Below are 20,609 nucleotides of genomic sequence, written 5' to 3'. Positions count from 1 at the left end.
AAGGCAGGGCTTTTCATAGTAAAATCTGCCCATCTGCTACTCTATAGCGACTTTATTCTGAAGAACTCTTGTTTAAAACAAAATCTGCCTAATGATGAGGTCACTGGTGGACAGGTTTCTGAACTGCCCACATGCCTCCTATGAGACACACAAAAAAGTGGTATTTCATCATGAACATTGTTGAGGACTAGTTATATGAAGATACGTAAAAGTGGTGAAGTGGTCCTTTAACAGTTGCTATTCCCCTGCAGGTGAAGCAGTACACCATGAACCCCAAAGCCATGCCCAGACAGCAGCTGCTGGGACACATTGACATGGACACCAGGGAGTGGGCCGACGGGGTCCTCACACACAGCGCCAGGCAGGTGGTCCGAGAACCGCAAGGTTAGCAACTAAAACACCTCGTTACAGATCAGTGGTTCTCAACCAGTGACCACTTGAAAAAGCGTTCACGGGAATATCTTTTCTTTCACATCAAACTATTCATTTGGTGATGCCTCGCTCATACAGGTTGCTACTTTTATTGGCGGTGTAAAATCTTCTTTTGTTTCAAAACCAACCTTGTTTGGTCATACAACGGCGTCGTGCAGAAATACCAAAACTGCAAGCTTGTTATATCTGCTATTGTCTGTATTTTTGCATATTTCTAATTATTTCAAATTAGTTTCTCTCAGATCTACTTTTTTATTAAAATAGATATGTTTTTTGTTTTTTAAATTATTACATTGATTTGTTTTATGAACTATTGCACCCCTAAAGGCATGTTTTATGTTCTTCAGAGGTGAGCTCGTGGATCGTATGTGACGGAGACATCGATCCTGAGTGGATCGAGAGTCTGAACTCTGTGCTGGACGACAACCGGCTGCTGACCATGCCCAGCGGCGAGCGCATCCAGTTTGGACCCAATGTCAACTTCCTGTTCGAGACCCATGACCTCAGCTGTGCCTCCCCCGCCACCATCTCTCGCATGGGCATGATCTTCCTCAGGTGAGCAATTTTAATCTTTGTGTGTGTGTGTGTGTGTGTGTGTGTGTGTGTGTGTGTGTGTGTGTGTGTGTGTGTGTGTGTGTGTGTGTGTGTGTGTGTGTGTGTGTGTGTGTGTGTGTGTGTGTGTGTGTGTGTGTGTGTGTGTGTGTGTGTGTGTGTGTGTGTGTGTGTGTGTGTGTGTGTGTGTGTGTGTGTGTGTGTGTGTGTGTGTGTGTGTGTGTGTGTGTGTGTGTGTGTGTGTGTGATGTTTGACTCTATATTTGGCCAAGATGTCAGCCTTATCCAACCCCCAGTGACTTCCATTATACATTTAAAGTTAAATATTTTAAAATAATAAAATACTGTGTATTTGGTGCTGAGCGGTCCAGCAGGGTTGCAAGACGAGCTCTAGTCTGGCATGGCCATATATCACTGTGTCAATATTAGTCTGGAATCTCTGTGTAGAACCTGCATTTCCAAGAGGCAGATACAAAAGCATACTGGTCCCTGATTGGTGCTCCACAACTTCGGGAGCAGGGAAATCGAATGACAACCAAGCTTTTTTGTTTGTTTGGTTTTTTTGCACTGGCTTTCCAGGCTATGAGCTCTAGTCTGGACACATGCAGTACAAACCTGTCCCTGTGTTTGTCTTGTCTTCCTCTGTTACCATAGCGACGAGGACACGGATGTGGGGGCCCTGGTGAAGTCGTGGCTGAGTGGTCAGCCAGAGGAGTGTCGGGGAGCCCTGGAGAACTGGCTGGGAGACTACTTCCACAAAGCCCTGGACTGGGTGCTCAAACAGGTATATAGATAGACAATAAGTCATCACCTGGTCTTTAAGATACCTGTGCCCAAATATGACCAGGTCTAGCAAAATGGTCCTCATCTTGCCTATAATTAAAAGGCAGAAAATCTAAAATAAACTTGATTTTTTTTTTGTGATTTTCGTTTTTTTTCATATTAACACAGTTTGAATGTTGAAGAAGGTTTTCATTCCAACAGATTATTGATTTGGGCAAATTAAATGTATACATTTATAAGTCAAAGTAGGCTAGCCAGCTCTAGGTGTTGAAATGTTGTGAACATTCAAAGGGGATTTTCTCAGCTTTGGGTAAAACGGCACAATCATTTTATAATGGTCATATCTCCTTCAAATATTTTCCAATTTCATTGAATGATACATCATATGAAAGCTTACATTCTGTACTTTAATAATCTGTAAAAAACTGAAAAATTACTCTGGTCGAGATGAGGGCCTATTTGTCAGACCCGGTATGTGTCTAGAGTGAGTGACAAACACCAGAAGGTGTTCCCCCAACCTCGTTCTCCCAAAATTAAGCTACAGAATGGGTTAAATGCATTCTACTATGCTGCCACCGACCTACCAAAAGGACCTCGAAACCCTACCCAAACTCAAAACTATCTAATATAATTCCTTACGTCAAACTACAAGTGAAGTCCTTGAACTTATTGATAGTATGATCATCGTGAGGATCAATTAAAGGCAATCATGTGAAAACAGCTAAGCTGCATATTGTAAACAGTCTTGGATAAAGGCGTTGTATAAATGCACCTTTTATCTCCCATGGGTCTTCTAGTGCATTGGAAATGGGATTGACACTCAAAAAGCCCCTCCAACGTACTTTGATGATCATGTAAGAGTATTCTCTCTCTCTCTCTCTCCCCCCCTCTCTCTCTCTCTCTCTCTCTCCCTCTCCCCCTCTCTCTCCCTCTCTCCTTCCCTTCCCTTTTTTTCCTCTGTGTGTCCGTGTCTCTCATCCATCAGAATGACTTTGTGGTGGAGACCAGTCTGGTGGGCACGGTGCTGAACGGTCTGTCCCACCTCAGCAGCGTGACAGAGAGAGGCCAGTTCATTATGGGTCTAATCAGAGGCCTGGGGGGCAACCTGCACCTCAAAACACGCCAGGAGCTCGCTAAAGAGGTGACCACATGCCCTTCCTCAGACTTAAAACACCATTTTGGGCGGGAACCCCTTTTGGTGATAGCATTATGTTATGCTTTAGCTATTGAAAAATAGCAGATCTACAAGCTCATAGCGCGCCACCGAGTGGCGCGCTATGAACTTGTAGGTCTGCTATTTTTGAAAAATCGAAGAACGACGGACATAGAAACATAGCTTTTTCAGAAAACTGTCAGGATGTAGAAAACATTTTTAGAATCTGATCTCAGGTCAAAATGGGTTAAAACACCATTTACTGCAGATGCAGAGAGCCTTGGGCACTGGCTCTCAAAGTGGGAAACGCCTCAAACACCGCTCCGTGAGGTGTTTCCAGGGGGTCCCCAGCTACATTAGTTTATATATAGAATCAGTTTAACCACTTTAAACCTATACATCGGCTATTAGAAAATAGCAGATCTACAAGCTTGCAATTCATAGTGACACGTTGTGAGCTTGTAGATCTGCTATTTTCAAACAATCTTGAGGGGAAAAAAACCTAAACAAAACAGTTTAACAACACACATCTTGTATGGGGGTCCCTGGCAGAAAGTATTTTTCAGATGTGATTCCACAGCCAAATAAATATTAATTTGGGGGGCCCTTGACATGATAAATTATTAATGTCAATGAAATTATGTTAATCAAATTGTTGGTTTAGTGATGTGTGTTATGTATAAATTATGTTTTTGACTGATGGCTTAAACACTTCCAAGATGTCTGCTTGGATTCAGATAACTCGTGGTGGGTATTGAGCATGGTTTTCTACTCTATTTACCATAATTTTATGGTCTAAATTAATCACACAGATTACATGAATAATCAGTCACATAGATTAATTGAATAGTCAAATAAAACTAATGGTCATTAATTCATTATGTATATGTTCATTAGTTGCAGTCATAATACAATTTGTGGTAGCAAGTTTTACTAATGATATATTGATCATTTGATACATAATGCCTTCATACATTACCATTGATGTGGTTGGCCAACATATATTCACTGGAGAAGCCTTCAGAGCCAACGGTTCCTGAGCCATGTGGCGGTCATCTCCTGTTACTATAGTGTAACTACTCTACTCTTGTTTTCTGGCCTTTTTGAATCTCATTTCTGATGAATACCACGTATTAATAAACAAAACTAGATAATCAAAACTAACACTAATAAAAACGAAACTAAACCTAGGCCTTAAAAAATGCATATCTAAATTAAACTAAACTACCAAACCTGCTTTAAAAAACTAATTATAATAACTACTAGAACCTGGTGCTCTACCTCAAAGACATCAACCTGCCCAAACCCGACAAGTGGGGAACCAGCAACCTCATCGCCTTCCTGCAGCAGGTGAAAAAAACATAATTTCATAGCATCGCTGTTTTATCCCTCCAGGTGCTGAGCTGGGCTAGGGAGGCCCCTCCGGACCCGCAGAAGCCTCTGGACACGTACTATGACGCTGAGGCGGGCCGCCTGTGTGCCTACACACTGCGGGAGGTGGACCAGCTGGGTCTGGAGCAGCTGTACCACCCACACACCATGCCCGTCATCCAGACGGCCGACATGCAGCGAGGCCTGCACTGCTTCGCCCTGTGGCTGGCCGCTCCGCACCGACAACCCTTCATGGTGGTGGGACCAGAGGGCTGCGGAAAGGGGTGAGTACTGTATACACACTTACACAGGTTTGAATCCTGGGTAAGGGTTGGGATCCTTTAGTTTAGGATTTTAAAGATTCTGGTTCCTTAACGATTCCCCCAGTCTTATTGCAGCTTTAAGTGGTTATGGTCAACCATTGTAAATTCCATTCAACAGAATTATTATTTATAATTCTTATATTATTATAAAAAACTAACTTTTTGGCATAATCTATCACAATTTTCCACAATAACTATTCCACATATGTACATAACATGTTCAAGGAACCGGGAATATACCGGACAGGGGACAAGTGTTCGTTTATGCATTAATTTGTGCATTTTAACATTAATACAATTTCTGACACTGGATCTGGAGTGGGAGAAATAAAATCCATAAAAAGCATCGCTGACTGTTTTTGGAGCCTTGGCCCTCGGGCAACTTCACAAATAAAATACTGTGTATTTGGTGCTGAGCGGTCCAGCAGGGTTGCAAGACGAGCTCATGGTTTTGCTTCGAACTGAATTCTGGGGATCGCAGTTCCGACAGACCTGATAGACATAAACTAAACATTCCCGAGGCGGGGTTGGCGAAAGGGCCTTTCTGTGTGGAGTTTGCATGTTCTCCCCGTGTCCCCTATGGTAGGTACCCTCACAAAAACATGCAGTAATCCTGGTCTCTAAACTACCTCCCCCTGGCCAGCCGGGGCACCTGATGGAGGGGAAAGGAACTGGTCGGAATAACGTGTTCCTTCCACGCGCTACGTCTGGCCGGGGAAACTCTCCCCTGTCAGGTGAAAAGAAGCAGCTTGGACTCCTCATGCATAGAAGGGAGCATGAGGTCAGTCCGCTGCCCCCCCAGGTTGGCAGAGGAAATGTAGCGCCCAGGATTACATTAGATAATTGACACTGGGTGAAAGAATGGGTTACAAAATTGTGGGATAAAACATAAAAAAGAAAAAGAAACACTAACTAAAATTAATGTTGCACAAGTACGACAAGTTAACTCTCCTCTCCTGTTCAGCATGCTCCTGCGCTACGCCTTCTCGCGGCTGCGCTCCACCCAGGTGGCGGTCATCCACTGCAGTGCCCAGACGTCTTCTCGCCATGTCCTGCAGAAGCTCAGCCAGACGTGCATCCAGCTGAGTTCCAACATGGGGCGGGCCTACCGGCCCAAGGACTGCGAGAACCTGGTGCTCTACCTCAAAGACATCAACCTGCCCAAACCCGACAAGTGGGGAACCAGCAACCTCATCGCCTTCCTGCAGCAGGTGAAAAAAACATAATTTCATAGCATCGCTGTCCGACAGAAACCTTATATCTCAAAATATTTCAAATTTGTATATACATATACATACATAAATATATGAATGCTGTATTTTATACTTTATCATAGACTATGTTGTGCAAAAATAGCAAAAGTTTGCGTTTTATTTTATTTTTTTTAACCAATTGATTATCTTCAACTATAACGCCATGCGAGAAGAGTCTAGGACGTGCGGAATGTTGTTCAGGGTGTTTTCGGGAACGGAGAAGAGTCTTGGAGGCATGGATGGATTGTTTTCCAGGGTGTTTTAGGGAAGGGTCTGTGTGTAGTGTTTTTATTTTTTTTATATAATTTTTATCCCACGATTTTGCAGCCCATTTCTTTCACCCAGTGTCAATTATCTAATGTAATCCTGGGCGCTACACTTCTTCTGCCATCCTGGGGGGCAGCGGACTGACCTCATGCTTCCTTGTATGCATGAGGAGTCCAAGCTGCTTCTTTTCACCTGACAGGGCGGAGTTTCCCCGGTTGGACGTAGCACGTGGAAGGAACACGTTATTCCGACCAGTTCCTTTCCTCTCCATCAGGCGCCCCGGCTGGCCAGCGGGAGGTCGTTTAGAGACCTGGATTAGGGATGACCTTTTACGCAGAGCCTGGTAGTCGATGGTCACTGAGGGGGCGCTTGTTTTACAGGCGACCGGATTAAGGTTGGTGAGGGGTCCGTTAAAACGGCGCTGTAAAAAAGCACCCATAGAAACTCGAGACTCTGCGCTTAAGGGCATCCCACCTGGATTACCGCATGTTTTTTGTGAGGGTACCTACCCTAGGAGACAGGGGGAGAACATGCATATCCCGAATGCACGGGTGTGCCATGCCCTTGATTGCCCTGTAGGCCATCACCAGTGATTTGTACTGTGGAAGCAGAGAACAGAAAGGGGCACGGTGTGTGGAACATTGAGACTTGTCAACCAAGATTTAGACACATTTGTCACAGCCAGGCACTTACTGAAAAGTTATTTGATCCTAGTTCACCCCATGCCATAAAAATAAATCACACAGAAAAACCATGAAGTCTGTTTAAGCACACGGAGGAAAGCCCAGTTGAAAACGTCAATGTGCCCCGAGGGAAGAATAGATGTGGATATGTGCAACTTCTGAGTACAGACTGCAGACCCTCTATTATTTTTGGAATAAGAGAGGATACTTGATAATACATGCTCCACATTCCACACACACACCTATAAAAGTGACAACATGAACCACTAGGTGCGTTTCCATAAAGCCTTTTTTTTGCGCATTAAGGTTCTTACGCAAAATCTCCTGGATGGAAACACCTCAAAATGCGCATAAGTCTGCATTTTTCGCAAAAACACTTTTTCGCTAGAAGGTGGCGGATTGTGGGGCTATATCGAAAAAGTGAAATGCGCAAATGGGTTATGGAAACACTTGCGGAAAATATTTCTAATTAGAAAGCATTGAACTCTCATTATATCGCTTTTAACAGTTGGAAAAGAAAAAAACACACGCGATGGTGAGTATAGTGGACTTGTGGAGTGATCGAACGGGAGGGTGGGTTGGATGTGGATACATAAATTATTAAATTTACACACTCGAGTCTCGAAGCCTCTGTCTGCAGGCTGAGGCTCTTTTGCTCTCCCCGGTGAGGGCTTTCGCCGTTGATCATGCAGTTAGATCGGTGATATTTCTCCTAAACAGCTCGGAACGAAACGGACGAGAGGAGACTGGTCAAAATGGAAATGTACTGTCAAGTCGCAGGGCAGGGGTCCCGATCGTCCCTGTACTTTGAAAACGGTAAAATAAATGTCATAATATGCGCCTCTCTGCGCGTCTCACTTGACTGGCAAAATAGCGCCATCTAGGCCTACTGCTTATTTAATATCTCCAAAGAAGCGCATTTTGTCAGTGGATGGAAACAAGAAAAATACGCTTTTCTTTTTTCGAATTACTTACTTATTCGCTTCCTATTTTCGAAATGTTTTGATGGAAACCCACCTAGTGAGGCGTGTGAGAACAGTTTTTTGATTCTCTATTCGCTGTGAAATGTCTACAAAGATTTAGACACACTTGTCACAGCCAGGCAACCACTGAAAAAAACAAATATAATCTATCTATATAATCCCTTGCTCTCCTAAAGCCATAAAAACAACATGGAATAAAGCCATAAACTCAGTTTTCAGACACACACAAAAATAGCTTTGATGAAAATGGTAAATAAATAAATGGTGCATTACATTCACAATTTCACACACAGACAACAAAGGGAACCATACAAGGCACCAACCTGCGCATCAGGACCAGCTATAGGGGTTCAGTGTTTTGAGATATTTTAGTATTTCAAGGTGTCTGTGATGTCACAGACACTGGTCTCACTTCCTTCCTTGACTACATCTTGTCTCAGTAAGACAGCCCCTCCCCCTCTCCACAAGGTGGGGTCATAAAGCTATACTATATCTAGACAACGGATTGAGGAGTGACAGCCCCGCCCCCTGCTATTCACTTCAATGGAAGTTGCTCAGTGGCGTTTTGAGGCACACGGAAGAACGACAATGTCTTACGGGCAGTACCCCTCGAGCGCTGATATGATTGGTTGGCTCCTATCATAGTACCCCTCGCGCTGTTCTTGTGGTACCTCTGCGTCACGTCCTACATCACGATTCATTCATACATTTAACCTGGGCCCAGTCGCCTGCAGTAACATGTTTTGACCAGTAGGGGGACGACTTCAATGTTGCCCAGACATTCTGGGGGCTTGGGTGGGGTGAGTGCACCAAAGCATTATGGTCATTCTAGTAATCCAGTCAAAACCCTAGTAGTCAAACACACAAACTGCATTATTTTTTTCTGGCCATAGAGTGCAAATTTTAAATTGTGCTACTGTTATCTACTACAACTACTATTAACAATGAGTAACACAGGATGAGCCCAGGAACCTTCCGACTCCCAGACTGTTGCTCTACCTCCTGAGCCACTGTCACAGTACACTTTAAGTGTTAATAATTGTTGTCAGTAATCCAGCTCCGTCTATCCCGTTGTCTCTGTCTGTCTCTCTATCCTCCAGGTGTTGACATATCAGGGTTTCTATGATGAGAACCTGGAGTGGGTGGGTTTGGAGAACATCCAGGTGGTGGCCTCCATGTCAGCTGGGGGCGCTATGGGCCGACACGCACTCACCACACGTTTCTCCTCCATAGTGCGCATTTGCACCATAGAGTGAGTATGCAGCCATTCATCTTCCTACTTCACAAACAAGTCTCGTTTTACAGTTGTGCATCAATCTACAGGTATAATTTAAGACAGTGGTTCCCAAACTTTTTCATGTCAAGGACCCTCAAATTGACACTAATTAGCCCACGGACCCCCCATTTGAAAAGATATGCCAGGGACCCCCCATAAGAGAAGATTTTTACGGCTCCCCCAATTTATATTGGAAAATCTAAGTTAATTTAACTCTGAGAGTGTACAAATGGACCTGTTTGTTTACATTTGTACACTCTTAGAGTTACAGACCCATAAGGGTCCATTTGGTTCCAAACTATCATTTAGCTGGGACTGGAACTCCCTCCTCAAGGACCCCTGGCGGTCCCCAGACCCCACTTTGGGAACCACTGAATTAAGAAACTCACTCTGGCCAGGAAAAATAAATGAATGATGCAAAAAGCTAGCTTGGCAACATGGTACTTGGCGGTGGCTGGCATATTTTTGGCAACTTGTTGTGTGGTGCAAGAGTTGTCAAGGGTTAGTTTCCAGATTTAACTACGGTAATTTTACGAATGTTGGATGAATTGATCATAATACCAGTCCCCAAATCAATAGCCTGAAACTTTGTGAGTGCCCTAAGAGCACCAGTACATCCATCTGAGAAACAATTAAGCAATACTTCTCTTCTCTCTTCCTGTAATAATAACAGTCTCCCTGCCCTCTCTCCGTCTGTTCCTGTCTTGCTGTGTTCCCTCTTCCTCTCTGTCTAGTTACCCAGACAGGGAACAGCTGCAGACTATCTACTCGGCATACCTGCACCCAGTGCTGCAGCACAGCCTGGGCAGCGAGGCATCCTGGGCCAGCATGAGGAAGACCCAGCAGCTGGCAGGCTCTATGGTGCAGGTCTATGAACAGGTATAATACACCATTAATACAGTAGATGACTTTATGAACATGTAGAACACACTTATAATGAGCTCACTGGCTCTGAACAGTCATAATACATCACTGTACGGGCTCTATGAACAGTCATAATACATCACTGTAGCTCTGAACAGTTGTAATACAGACACTACTGCATTACAAGTGTCTTTACTGCTGTGTAAACATTATGGGAATGTTATGTCTCTTGGAACATTTACGCTTTTATTAGCTTAATATACCATAATTGAAATGAATTGCATAGTTTAATCTGAATCAGTCACTGCCCTAGTGGAAGTGTTGGTGTGGGTGGGAGTGGGAGTGGCTATTGATATCAGTGCAAAAACTTCACACGTCAATGTAAAGTTAGAAAAGGTCATAGCAAATGGGCTTACAGTCTGCCACCTTCAATAGGCCCGGCTAGCTCAGTCGGTAGAGCATGAGACTCTTAATCTCAGGGTCGTGGGTTCGAGCCCCACGTTGGGCTCAGGCTTTTAATGACACAGGAATCACTCACACACACATCCAGGCCCGGTGCCACAAGGGGTCAAAGGCGTACTTGACCCCTCAACCCGACCTCCTTGACCCCTAAATAGCTCTGAACAGTTGTAATACAGACACTACTGCATTACAAGTGTCTTTACTGCTGTGTAAACATTATGTGAATGTTATGTCTCTTGGAACATTTACGCTTTTATTAGCTTAATATACCATAATTGAAATTAATTGCATAGTTTAATCTGAATCAGTCACTGCCCTAGTGGAAGTGTGGGTGTGGGTGGGAGTGGGAGTGGCTATTGATATCAGTGCAAAAACTTCACACGTCAAAGTTAGAAAAGGTCATAGGAAATGGGCTTACAGTCTGCCACCTTCAATAGGCCCGGCTAGCTCAGTCGGTAGAGCATGAGACTCTTAATCTCAGGGTCGTGGGTTCGAGCCCCACGTTGGGCTCAGGCTTTTAATGACACAGGAATCACTCACACACACATCCAGGCCCGGTGCCACAAGGTGTCAAAGGGGTACTTGACCCCTCAACCCGACCTCCTTGACTCCTAAAAAGCTCTGAACAGTTGTAATACAGACACTACCGCATTACAAGTGTCTTTACTGCTGTGTAAACATTATGGGAATGTTATATGTCTCTTGGAACATTTACGCTTTTATTAGCTTAATATACCATAATTGAAATGAATTGCATAGTTTAATCTGAATCAGTCACTGCCCTAGTGGAAGTGTGGGTGTGGGTGGGAGTGGGAGTGGCTATTGATATCAGTGCAAAAACTTCACACGTCAAAGTTAGAAAAGGTCATAGCAAATGGGCTTACAGTCTGCCACCTTCAATAGGCCCGGCTAGCTCAGTCGGTAGAGCATGAGACTCTTAATCTCAGGGTCGTGGGTTCGAGCCCCACGTTGGGCTCAGGCTTTTAATGACACAGGAATCACTCACACACACATCCAGGCCCGGTGCCACAAGGTGTCAAAGGGGTACTTGACCCCTCAACCCGACCTCCTTGACCCCTAAATAGCTGAACAGTTGTAATACAGACACTACTGCATTACAAGTGTCTTTACTGCTGTGTAAACATTATGTGAATGTTATGTCTCTTGGAACATTTACGCTTTTATTAGCTTAATATACCATAATTGAAATGAATTGCATAGTTTAATCTGAATCAGTCACTGCCCTAGTGGAAGTGTGGGTGTGGGTGGGAGTGGCTATTGATATCAGTGCAAAAACTTCACACGTCAAAGTTAGAAAAGGTCATAGCAAATGGGCTTACAGTCTGCCACCTTCAATAGGCCCGGCTAGCTCAGTCGGTAGAGCATGAGACTCTTAATCTCAGGGTCGTGGGTTCGAGCCCCACGTTGGGCTCAGGCTTTTAATGACACAGGAATCACTCACACACACATCCAGGCCCGGTGCCACAAGGGGTCAAAGGGGTACTTGACCCCTCAACCCGACCTCCTTGACTCCTAAAAAGCTCTGAACAGTTGTAATACAGACACTACCGCATTACAAGTGTCTTTACTGCTGTGTAAACATTATGTTAATGTTATGTCTCTTGGAACATTTACGCTTTTATTAGCTTAATATACCATAATTGAAATGAATTGCATAGTTTAATCTGAATCAGTCACTGCTCTAGTGGAAGTGTGGGTGGGAGTGGGAGTGGCTATTGATATCAGTGCAAAAACTTCACACGTCAAAGTTAGAAAAGGTCATAGCAAATGGGCTTACAGTCTGCCACCTTCAGTAGGCCCGGCTAGCTCAGTCGGTAGAGCATGAGACTCTTAATCTCAGGGTCGTGGGTTCGAGCCCCACGTTGGGCTCAGGCTTTTAATGACACAGGAATCACTCACACACACATCCAGGCCCTGTGCCACAAGGTGTCAAAGGGGTACTTGACCCCTCAACCCGACCTCCTTGACCCCTAAATAGCTCTGAACAGTTGTAATACAGACACTACTGCATTACAAGTGTCTTTACTGCTGTGTAAACATTATGTGAATGTTATGTCTCTTGGAACATTTACGCTTTTATTAGCTTAATATACCATAATTGAAATGAATTGCATAGTTTAATCTGAATCAGTCACTGCCCTAGTGGAAGTGTGGGTGTGGGTGGGAGTGGCTATTGATATCAGTGCAAAAACTTCACACGTCAAAGTTAGAAAAGGTCATAGCAAATGGGCTTACAGTCTGCCACCTTCAATAGGCCCGGCTAGCTCAGTCGGTAGGGCATGAGACTCTTAATCTCAGGGTCGTGGGTTCGAGCCCCACGTTGGGCTCAGGCTTTTAATGACACAGGAATCACTCACACACACATCCAGGCCCGGTGCCACAAGGGGTCAAAGGGGTACTTGACCCCTCAACCCGACCTCCTTGACTCCTAAAAAGCTCTGAACAGTTGTAATACAGACACTACCGCATTACAAGTGTCTTTACTGCTGTGTAAACATTATGGGAATGTTATGTCTCTTGGAACATTTACGCTTTTATTAGCTTAATATACCATAATTGAAATGAATTGCATAGTTTAATCTGAATCAGTCACTGCCCTAGTGGAAGTGTGGGTGTGGGTGGGAGTGGGAGTGGCTATTGATATCAGTGCAAAAACTTCACACGTCAGTTAGAAAAGGTCATAGCAAATGGGCTTACAGTCTGCCACCTTCAATAGGCCCGGCTAGCTCAGTCGGTAGAGCATGAGACTCTTAATCTCAGGTTCGTGGGTTCGAGCCCCACGTTGGGCTCAGGCTTTTAATGACACAGGAATCACTCACACACACATCCAGGCCCGGTGCCACAAGGTGTCAAAGGGGTACTTGACCCCTCAACCCGACCTCCTTGACCCCTAAATAGCTCTGAACAGTTGTAATACAGACACTACTGCATTACAAGTGTCTTTACTGCTGTGTAAACATTATGTGAATGTTATGTCTCTTGGAACATTTACGCTTTTATTAGCTTAATATACCATAATTGAAATGAATTGCATAGTTTAATCTGAATCAGTCACTGCCCTAGTGGAAGTGTGGGTGTGGGTGGGAGTGGCTATTGATATCAGTGCAAAAACTTCACACGTCAAAGTTAGAAAAGGTCATAGCAAATGGGCTTACAGTCTGCCACCTTCAATAGGCCCGGCTAGCTCAGTCGGTAGAGCATGAGACTCTTAATCTCAGGGTCGTGGGTTCGAGCCCCACGTTGGGCTCAGGCTTTTAATGACACAGGAATCACTCACACACACATCCAGGCCCGGTGCCACAAGGGGTCAAAGGGGTACTTGACCCCTCAACCCGACCTCCTTGACTCCTAAAAAGCTCTGAACAGTTGTAATACAGACACTACCGCATTACAAGTGTCTTTACTGCTGTGTAAACATTATGGGAATGTTATGTCTCTTGGAACATTTACGCTTTTATTAGCTTAATATACCATAATTGAAATGAATTGCATAGTTTAATCTGAATCAGTCACTGCCCTAGTGGAAGTGTGGGTGTGGGTGGGAGTGGGAGTGGCTATTGATATCAGTGCAAAAACTTCACACGTCAGTTAGAAAAGGTCATAGCAAATGGGCTTACAGTCTGCCACCTTCAATAGGCCCGGCTAGCTCAGTCGGTAGAGCATGAGACTCTTAATCTCAGGGTCGTGGGTTCGAGCCCCACGTTGGGCTCAGGCTTTTAATGACACAGGAATCACTCACACACACATCCAGGCCCGGTGCCACAAGGGGTCAAAGGGGTACTTGACCCCTCAACCCGACCTCCTTGACTCCTAAAAAGCTCTGAACAGTTGTAATACAGACACTACCGCATTACAAGTGTCTTTACTGCTGTGTAAACATTATGGGAATGTTATATGTCTCTTGGAACATTTACGCTTTTATTAGCTTAATATACCATAATTGAAATGAATTGCATAGTTTAATCTGAATCAGTCACTGCCCTAGTGGAAGTGTGGGTGTGGGTGGGAGTGGGAGTGGCTATTGATATCAGTGCAAAAACTTCACACGTCAGTTAGAAAAGGTCATAGCAAATGGGCTTACAGTCTGCCACCTTCAATAGGCCCGGCTAGCTCAGTCGGTAGAGCATGAGACTCTTAATCTCAGGGTCGTGGGTTCGAGCCCCACGTTGGGCTCAGGCTTTTAATGACACAGGAATCACTCACACACACATCCAGGCCCGGTGCCACAAGGGGTCAAAGGGGTACTTGACCCCTCAACCCGACCTCCTTGACTCCTAAAAAGCTCTGAACAGTTGTAATACAGACACTACCGCATTACAAGTGTCTTTACTGCTGTGTAAACATTATGGGAATGTTATGTCTCTTGGAACATTTACGCTTTTATTAGCTTAATATACCATAATTGAAATGAATTGCATAGTTTAATCTGAATCAGTCACTGCCCTAGTGGAAGTGTGGGTGTGGGTGGGAGTGGGAGTGGCTATTGATATCAGTGCAAAAACTTCACACGTCAAAGTTAGAAAAGGTCATAGCAAATGGGCTTACAGTCTGCCACCTTCAATAGGCCCGGCTAGCTCAGTCGGTAGAGCATGAGACTCTTAATCTCAGGGTCGTGGGTTCGAGCCCCACGTTGGGCTCAGGCTTTTAATGACACAGGAATCACTCACACACACATCCAGGCCCGGTGCCACAAGGAGTCAAAGGGGTACTTGACCCCTCAACCCGACCTCCTTGACCCCTAAATAGCTCTGAACAGTTGTAATACAGACACTACTGCATTACAAGTGTCTTTACTGCTGTGTAAACATTATGTGAATGTTATGTCTCTTGGAACATTTACGCTTTTATTAACTTAATATACCATAATTGAAATGAATTGCATAGTTTAATCTGAATCAGTCACTGCCCTAGTGGAAGTGTGGGTGTGGGTGGGAGTGGCTATTGATATCAGTGCAAAAACTTCACACGTCAAAGTTAGAAAAGGTCATAGCAAATGGGCTTACAGTCTGCCACCTTCAATAGGCCCGGCTAGCTCAGTCGGTAGAGCATGAGACTCTTAATCTCAGGGTCGTGGGTTCGAGCCCCACGTTGGGCTCAGGCTTTTAATGACACAGGAATCACTCACACACACATCCAGGCCCGGTGCCACAAGGGGTCAAAGGGGTACTTGACCCCTCAACCCGACCTCCTTGACTCCTAAAAAGCTCTGAACAGTTGTAATACAGACACTACCGCATTACAAGTGTCTTTACTGCTGTGTAAACATTATGGGAATGTTATGTCTCTTGGAACATTTACGCTTTTATTAGCTTAATATACCATAATTGAAATGAATTGCATAGTTTAATCTGAATCAGTCACTGCCCTAGTGGAAGTGTTGGTGTGGGTGGGAGTGGGAGTGGCTATTGATATCAGTGCAAAAACTTCACACGTCAGTTAGAAAAGGTCATAGCAAATGGGCTTACAGTCTGCCACCTTCAATAGGCCCGGCTAGCTCAGTCGGTAGAGCATGAGACTCTTAATCTCAGGGTCGTGGGTTCGAGCCCCACGTTGGGCTCAGGCTTTTAATGACACAGGAATCACTCACACACACATCCAGGCCCGGTGCCACAAGGGGTCAAAGGGGTACTTGACCCCTCAACCCGACCTCCTTGACTCCTAAAAAGCTCTGAACAGTTGTAATACAGACACTACCGCATTACAAGTGTCTTTACTGCTGTGTAAACATTATGGGAATGTTATATGTCTCTTGGAACATTTACGCTTTTATTAGCTTAATATACCATAATTGAAATGAATTGCATAGTTTAATCTGAATCAGTCACTGCCCTAGTGGAAGTGTGGGTGTGGGTGGGAGTGGGAGTGGCTATTGATATCAGTGCAAAAACTTCACACGTCAGTTAGAAAAGGTCATAGCAAATGGGCTTACAGTCTGCCACCTTCAATAGGCCCGGCTAGCTCAGTCGGTAGAGCATGAGACTCTTAATCTCAGGGTCGTGGGTTCGAGCCCCACGTTGGGCTCAGGCTTTTAATGACACAGGAATCACTCACACACACATCCAGGCCCGGTGCCACAAGGTGTCAAAGGGGTACTTGACCCCTCAACCCGACCTCCTTGACCCCTAAATAGCTCTGAACAGTTGTAATACAGACACTACTGCATTACAAGTGTCTTTACTGCTGTGTAAACATTATGTGAATGTTATGTCTCTTGGAACATTTACGCTTTTATTAGCTTAATATACCATAATTGAAATGAATTGCATAGTTTAATCTGAATCAGTCACTGCCCTAGTGGAAGTGTGGGTGTGGGTGGGAGTGGCTATTGATATCAGTGCAAAAACTTCACACGTCAAAGTTAGAAAAGGTCATAGCAAATGGGCTTACAGTCTGCCACCTTCAATAGGCCCGGCTAGCTCAGTCGGTAGAGCATGAGACTCTTAATCTCAGGGTCGTGGGTTCGAGCCCCACGTTGGGCTCAGGCTTTTAATGACACAGGAATCACTCACACACACATCCAGGCCCGGTGCCACAAGGGGTTAAAGGGGTACTTGACCCCTCAACCCGACCTCCTTGACTCCTAAAAAGCTCTGAACAGTTGTAATACAGACACTACCGCATTACAAGTGTCTTTACTGCTGTGTAAACATTATGGGAATGTTATGTCTCTTGGAACATTTACGCTTTTATTAGCTTAATATACCATAATTGAAATGAATTGCATAGTTTAATCTGAATCAGTCACTGCCCTAGTGGAAGTGTGGGTGTGGGTGGGAGTGGGAGTGGCTATTGATATCAGTGCAAAAACTTCACACGTCAGTTAGAAAAGGTCATAGCAAATGGGCTTACAGTCTGCCACCTTCAATAGGCCCGGCTAGCTCAGTCGGTAGAGCATGAGACTCTTAATCTCAGGGTCGTGGGTTCGAGCCCCACGTTGGGCTCAGGCTTTTAATGACACAGGAATCACACACACACATCCAGGCCCGGTGCCACAAGGGGTCAAAGGGGTACTTGACCCCTCAACCCGACCTCCTTGACTCCTAAAAAGCTCTGAACAGTTGTAATACAGACACTACCGCATTACAAGTGTCTTTACTGCTGTGTAAACATTATGGGAATGTTATGTCTCTTGGAACATTTACGCTTTTATTAGCTTAATATACCATAATTGAAATGAATTGCATAGTTTAATCTGAATCAGTCACTGCCCTAGTGGAAGTGTGGGTGTGGGTGGGAGTGGGAGTGGCTATTGATATCAGTGCAAAAACTTCACACGTCAAAGTTAGAAAAGGTCATAGCAAATGGGCTTACAGTCTGCCACCTTCAATAGGCCCGGCTAGCTCAGTCGGTAGAGCATGAGACTCTTAATCTCAGGGTCGTGGGTTCGAGCCCCACGTTGGGCTCAGGCTTTTAATGACACAGGAATCACTCACACACACATCCAGGCCCGGTGCCACAAGGTGTCAAAGGGGTACTTGACCCCTCAACCCGACCTCCTTGACCCCTAAAAAGCTCTGAACAGTTGTAATACAGACACTACCGCATTACAAGTGTCTTTACTGCTGTGTAAACATTATGGGAATGTTATATGTCTCTTGGAACATTTACGCTTTTATTAGCTTAATATACCATAATTGAAATGAATTGCATAGTTTAATCTGAATCAGTCACTGCCCTAGTGGAAGTGTGGGTGTGGGTGGGAGTGGGAGTGGCTATTGATATCAGTGCAAAAACTTCACGTCAAAGTTAGAAAAGGTCATAGCAAATGGGCTTACAGTCTGCCACCTTCAATAGGCCCGGCTAGCTCAGTCGGTAGAGCATGAGACTCTTAATCTCAGGGTCGTGGGTTCGAGCCCCACGTTGGGCTCAGGCTTTTAATGACACAGGAATCACTCACACACACATCCAGGCCCGGTGCCACAAGGAGTCAAAGGGGTACTTGACCCCTCAACCCGACCTCCTTGACCCCTAAATAGCTCTGAACAGTTGTAATACAGACACTACTGCATTACAAGTGTCTTTACTGCTGTGTAAACATTATGTGAATGTTATGTCTCTTGGAACATTTACGCTTTTATTAACTTAATATACCATAATTGAAATGAATTGCATAGTTTAATCTGAATCAGTCACTGCCCTAGTGGAAGTGTGGGTGTGGGTGGGAGTGGCTATTGATATCAGTGCAAAAACTTCACACGTCAAAGTTAGAAAAGGTCATAGCAAATGGGCTTACAGTCTGCCACCTTCAATAGGCCCGGCTAGCTCAGTCGGTAGAGCATGAGACTCTTAATCTCAGGGTCGTGGGTTCGAGCCCCACGTTGGGCTCAGGCTTTTAATGACACAGGAATCACTCACACACACATCCAGGCCCGGTGCCACAAGGGGTCAAAGGGGTACTTGACCCCTCAACCCGACCTCCTTGACTCCTAAAAAGCTCTGAACAGTTGTAATACAGACACTACCGCATTACAAGTGTCTTTACTGCTGTGTAAACATTATGGGAATGTTATGTCTCTTGGAACATTTACGCTTTTATTAGCTTAATATACCATAATTGAAATGAATTGCATAGTTTAATCTGAATCAGTCACTGCCCTAGTGGAAGTGTGGGTGTGGGTGGGAGTGGGAGTGGCTATTGATATCAGTGCAAAAACTTCACACGTCAGTTAGAAAAGGTCATAGCAAATGGGCTTACAGTCTGCCACCTTCAATAGGCCCGGCTAGCTCAGTCGGTAGAGCATGAGACTCTTAATCTCAGGGTCGTGGGTTCGAGCCCCACGTTGGGCTCAGGCTTTTAATGACACAGGAATCACTCACACACACATCCAGGCCCGGTGCCACAAGGGGTCAAAGGGGTACTTGACCCCTCAACCCGACCTCCTTGACTCCTAAAAAGCTCTGAACAGTTGTAATACAGACACTACCGCATTACAAGTGTCTTTACTGCTGTGTAAACATTATGGGAATGTTATGTCTCTTGGAACATTTACGCTTTTATTAGCTTAATATACCATAATTGAAATGAATTGCATAGTTTAATCTGAATCAGTCACTGCCCTAGTGGAAGTGTGGGTGTGGGTGGGAGTGGGAGTGGCTATTGATATCAGTGCAAAAACTTCACACGTCAGTTAGAAAAGGTCATAGCAAATGGGCTTACAGTCTGCCACCTTCAATAGGCCCGGCTAGCTCAGTCGGTAGAGCATGAGACTCTTAATCTCAGGGTCGTGGTTTCGAGCCCCACGTTGGGCTCAGGCTTTTAATGACACAGGAATCACTCACACACACATCCAGGCCCGGTGCCACAAGGGGTCAAAGGGGTACTTGACCCCTCAACCCGACCTCCTTGACTCCTAAAAAGCTCTGAACAGTTGTAATACAGACACTACCGCATTACAAGTGTCTTTACTGCTGTGTAAACATTATGGGAATGTTATATGTCTCTTGGAACATTTACGCTTTTATTAGCTTAATATACCATAATTGAAATGAATTGCATAGTTTAATCTGAATCAGTCACTGCCCTAGTGGAAGTGTGGGTGTGGGTGGGAGTGGGAGTGGCTATTGATATCAGTGCAAAAACTTCACATGTCAGTTAGAAAAGGTCATAGCAAATGGGCTTACAGTCTGCCACCTTCAATAGGCCCGGCTAGCTCAGTCGGTAGAGCATGAGACTCTTAATCTCAGGGTCGTGGGTTCGAGCCCCACGTTGGGCTCAGGCTTTTAATGACACAGGAATCACTCACACACACATCCAGGCCCGGTGCCACAAGGGGTCAAAGGGGTACTTGACCCCTCAACCCGACCTCCTTGACTCCTAAAAAGCTCTGAACAGTTGTAATACAGACACTACCGCATTACAAGTGTCTTTACTGCTGTGTAAACATTATGGGAATGTTATGTCTCTTGGAACATTTACGCTTTTATTAGCTTAATATACCATAATTGAAATGAATTGCATAGTTTAATCTGAATCAGTCACTGCCCTAGTGGAAGTGTGGGTGTGGGTGGGAGTGGGAGTGGCTATTGATATCAGTGCAAAAACTTCACACGTCAAAGTTAGAAAAGGTCATAGCAAATGGGCTTACAGTCTGCCACCTTCAATAGGCCCGGCTAGCTCAGTCGGTAGAGCATGAGACTCTTAATCTCAGGGTCGTGGGTTCGAGCCCCACGTTGGGCTCAGGCTTTT

At 44.8% G+C, this 20,609-nt stretch overlaps 1 protein-coding gene across 1 annotated transcript in view; it reads left to right on the top strand.

Annotated features, from left to right (window-relative positions):
* The window catches only part of dync2h1 (dynein cytoplasmic 2 heavy chain 1), a gene marked incomplete at its 5' end in the record, with an annotated part of 668,232 nt that overhangs the window by 56,716 nt on the left and 590,907 nt on the right, over positions 1 to 20,609 (top strand). Inside the window, 8 exons of the mRNA XM_079513540.1 lie at positions 252 to 384; positions 780 to 987; positions 1,639 to 1,768; positions 2,753 to 2,908; positions 4,316 to 4,575; positions 5,579 to 5,825; positions 8,901 to 9,052; positions 9,811 to 9,955. Coding sequence (XP_079369666.1) covers positions 252 to 384; positions 780 to 987; positions 1,639 to 1,768; positions 2,753 to 2,908; positions 4,316 to 4,575; positions 5,579 to 5,825; positions 8,901 to 9,052; positions 9,811 to 9,955 — 1,431 coding nt within the window. The remainder of the gene's footprint in view (positions 1 to 251; positions 385 to 779; positions 988 to 1,638; positions 1,769 to 2,752; positions 2,909 to 4,315; positions 4,576 to 5,578; positions 5,826 to 8,900; positions 9,053 to 9,810; positions 9,956 to 20,609) is intronic.

This window comes from Electrona antarctica (genome assembly GCF_951216825.1).
Source record: "Electrona antarctica genome assembly, chromosome: 11".
Taxonomy (NCBI): domain Eukaryota; kingdom Metazoa; phylum Chordata; class Actinopteri; order Myctophiformes; family Myctophidae; genus Electrona; species Electrona antarctica.
The sequence above is the reverse complement of the archived record's forward strand: the minus strand, read 5'-3'. Positions and strand labels throughout refer to the sequence as shown.